General features: G+C 32.8%; 1 protein-coding gene across 1 annotated transcript; it reads right to left on the bottom strand.

Moving 5' to 3' along the window:
- Positions 1-1243: 1243 nt before the first annotated feature.
- Positions 1244-2342, bottom strand: LOC126621184 (uncharacterized). The gene has a single exon (XM_050289591.1). It carries the CDS (start codon positions 2125-2127, stop codon positions 1396-1398), a length of 732 nt encoding a protein of 243 aa, XP_050145548.1. The 5' UTR covers positions 2128-2342; the 3' UTR covers positions 1244-1395.
- Between the last annotated feature and the right edge of the window lie 1268 nt (positions 2343-3610).

Raw genomic sequence — 3610 nt, 5'->3', positions numbered from 1 at the left:
TAAAAGGGATTGAATGAAATGTCCTTAATTGGCTAACGTAGACAAACACCAGCATTAAATTAGCCAAATCGAAAACACGGGGACTAAATTGGCCGTACGGATATAACATAGGGACCATTTTGACATTGAAGCCTTTTTTTAATAATTTTATGTGTAACTTCGTTTGGATGTTTAGAAATTGAATACAATGGTTTGGTTAATTTATTAGTAATGATTATATACCTATTTTTATCATCTTTTTAATTCCAATATATAACTTAATTATAAATATAAGATAACTTTTTCAATTATAAATCCATCTCTCGTTAATATGCACATTTCTAACTAAGACGTTCCTATCGGAAATACCCATTTTCAACCAAATATTGGTTATGACAAAATTCGCAACAACTAAACATGGTCAATAATATATATTTCCAACGAAGCTTCATTGTTAGAAATATATATTAACAGAACTTAAGCATCGCAAATGTATATTATCGACGAAACTTCACTGTTGCAAATATATATTTTCGACGAAGCTTCATTGTCGAAAATATATGTATTCCCAACGAAACTTGCCATTGTAAATAGGTATTACTGATAAAGTGTCACCATCATAAGTACATATTTTCGATGACGCTTGATCTTCGCAAATATATTTTTGTGCCTATTTTTGTCAACCCCGTTATGTATTTTTGACAATCTTGTATTGTCGGTAATTGTAATTGTGATAATTCCGCACTCTTGTAAATAAAAAATTATTCTGTTGAAAATAAATTTTCTGACACAATTGTTTGGTTGGAAAAAAATCATCGCAAAAAACATCCGTCGTCATTTGGAAATAATTTCAACAACCATATAAGTATTTGCAACCACATTTCCATGTCGAAAATAAAATAAGTTTGCCATTTTGAAAATTCATTTTTGACAGAAATGTAACTATTAACAATGCGTCATGTGCATCGAAAATGAGTTAATTCTAACAGTTGGTTGGAGCAAAAGTATTTCCAATGAGACAATTTACGACGCCCAGCGAGGGTTTTTTCCCATCATTTTAGTTTGAAGGAGGATAATAAGGCACATTCAGTTGTAAAAGATAAAACTTAGTTACATTTTGTGTTGAGATATTTTGTAGTAGTTTGTTAGTGTTTATTAGAATATGTGGGCAGCACAAGTGTATGTTAGAAGCTTTGTACAAATACAATTGTAATGTTATCATTTTTTATCAATGAAAGAATACCTTAGATCAAGCACCTCATCATCTGTAAATTACAAGTTTTATTAAAATAAAATACAAAGTAGGGCTATTTACAGATTTCGCCCTTGGCTGTTTGGTAATTAATTTATTGACACTGCAACAGTTTCAACCTTCATATAACACTAGAAGCCAAATGCCCCATCATCAACCACACATCAAGCTCGTGACATGAAATTCCCAATAACCCCAGCGATCAGAGTCGTTGGATCGCCTAACACTGCTGATATGACAAATTGCACAGCCAATCCAGCCATCTCACAACACTTCTTCACCTTACCTTTGCTCCTACGGTGATGATTCTGAAGTGTATTCTTAAGACTAGGAATTCTAGTCATCTCCAATTTTCTACTGCTAGTACTTTTATTCCCATGCGACCCCAAAAACTCATGCCAAGTTTCCACAAGCATTTCCTTCACACACGCCACATGCAAATTATATTTCTTGCATTTTGACCTATAGCTCCAACTCCGTCCTTTACGCCCGCACCTATGGCAAGAGCTACTCACTTTTCGATACAGATAGAGCTTGACCTCCCCGTCGTCCAGCACCATGGGAAGCTTTGCGCAACATGGGTGAAGGTCGAACCCACATGACTTGCAATGGTACACGAATCCGGTTATATCCTTCTCACACGCATTGCAAAAGCGAGGGTTATCCCCGGGTGACCTCGAGAGGAACTGGAAGGAGCACTTGGTATAGAAAGGGTGGAAGATGGAAGGGGTAGGTATGGCACAGTGCATATGGAGGTCGAAGTCACACGTCGCGCACTTGTAGCGCGAGCCTATGCCGACCTCCTTGCAACCATCACACTTGAACGGGATTTCTGAGTACTCAAACTTGAGCTTGTGTTGGGGGTGGCTGAAGTGAGATATCTCATTGTATTTCATGGCTTTGGATTGCGATCGAGCTAAGCTTAATTTTGTGGCTTCTAGTAGTAAAAAAAATAACACTTCGGGGCAATATATAAAGGGAGGGTATTTAAGTGATTATTTATGTGCAAATTAAGACTCGTGTTAGCTTGTGGTTGAAGCTATTGGAGAGAATTATATGCTTTGGGATGGTGGGATGATGGTGGTTTTACGAGAATCACCGAGTCAAGAGGAGAAACGGCAGACATAAAGAACAAGTAAATAGCTCTTCTCAAATGAGAATATATACGAATTTTCACTTTATATTATATCTTTTTGTCATCCTCTTGTTAATTACACGCGTACGCCAAAATTAAAATAATGGATGTGCCAATAATGGATGTGCCTAAAAGAGAAAAGTGGAAAATTAAAGGAAAAACACTTTACAATTTTTGGATAAATAATTCCATATGCAAGAATTGATAATTAAAATTTGGATACTGCTTGCAAGAATGGGAATATGAATTCCTACTTGTTATTAACTCATCTACGAGTTTTAAGTTCTCAAATTTATGTAATGGGAATGTAGCTCAAGTGGTTTGAATGATTGTTCACTTTTGTACTGTAGGTTCATTATTACTCGAACCCTCCTCACCCAGTATCACTTTCTTTTTCTAAAATAAAAATAAAATAAAAATTTGACGATATATTACATTAAGGGTTGTTGGAATGAATTGGTATCGAACTCGTTATTCAGAAAAATATCTTAAACCATAATATTAAGTGGCCATATTTTTATTTTCTAGCTAACCAAAGTTGAATAGTGGGGGAGCTTAATTTTCGACGGTTATGGAATTAAGGGACACTTTGGATGCGGTCCTTAACTATTAATATTATTTAATTGAAACATTGTTGGTTTTCAATTTTTAATTGAAGTCCCTGAAATTAATGTGATAATGTATTTCTATGTAGGTTACTATATTTTTTAAATTAAAAATTGAACTTTATAGTTGTTTGCATTAATGAGATTTTAAATAAATAAAAAAACCCATAATTTGTGGATTAAAATTATTAAAATATAAATTATACTCTCCAATATATTGTGTGTGTGTGTACATATATATATATATACATATATGTATATATATGTATGTATGTATGTATGTAAACATGGGTACATTCATCAAAATTAACAAAAAAATTATTGTACCAAAATATGGGTACATTCTTCAAAACCACACAAAAAATAATAGATATTAGGCTTAATAACATTAGTTAATTTCTTTGATTAAACTTGACATGGATACATTCTCAAATCAAGAAAAAGAATGTACCCATATAAGTTTAAAAATGGATTAGAAAAAAAATTGAATAGATTTTATATAAAAAAAAGGGTACATTTTACTACAACAAATTGGTATATATTTAAGAATGGGTACATTTTAAGATTAACAAATTGAAAAATTACATGAATGGGTGCATATAAGATTAAAAAATTGGAAACCTTTTTATAAAAAAAAAA

Source organism: Malus sylvestris, chromosome 5 (assembly GCF_916048215.2).
Source record: "Malus sylvestris chromosome 5, drMalSylv7.2, whole genome shotgun sequence".
NCBI lineage: Eukaryota > Viridiplantae > Streptophyta > Magnoliopsida > Rosales > Rosaceae > Malus > Malus sylvestris.
This window is presented reverse-complemented; position numbering and strand designations above follow the sequence as displayed.

What these genes read in the sequence shown, in the direction of transcription:
- LOC126621184 (XM_050289591.1), bottom strand. Translation starts at nt 2,127, where the DNA reads ATGAAATACAATGAGATATCTCACTTCAGCCACCCCCAACACAAGCTC.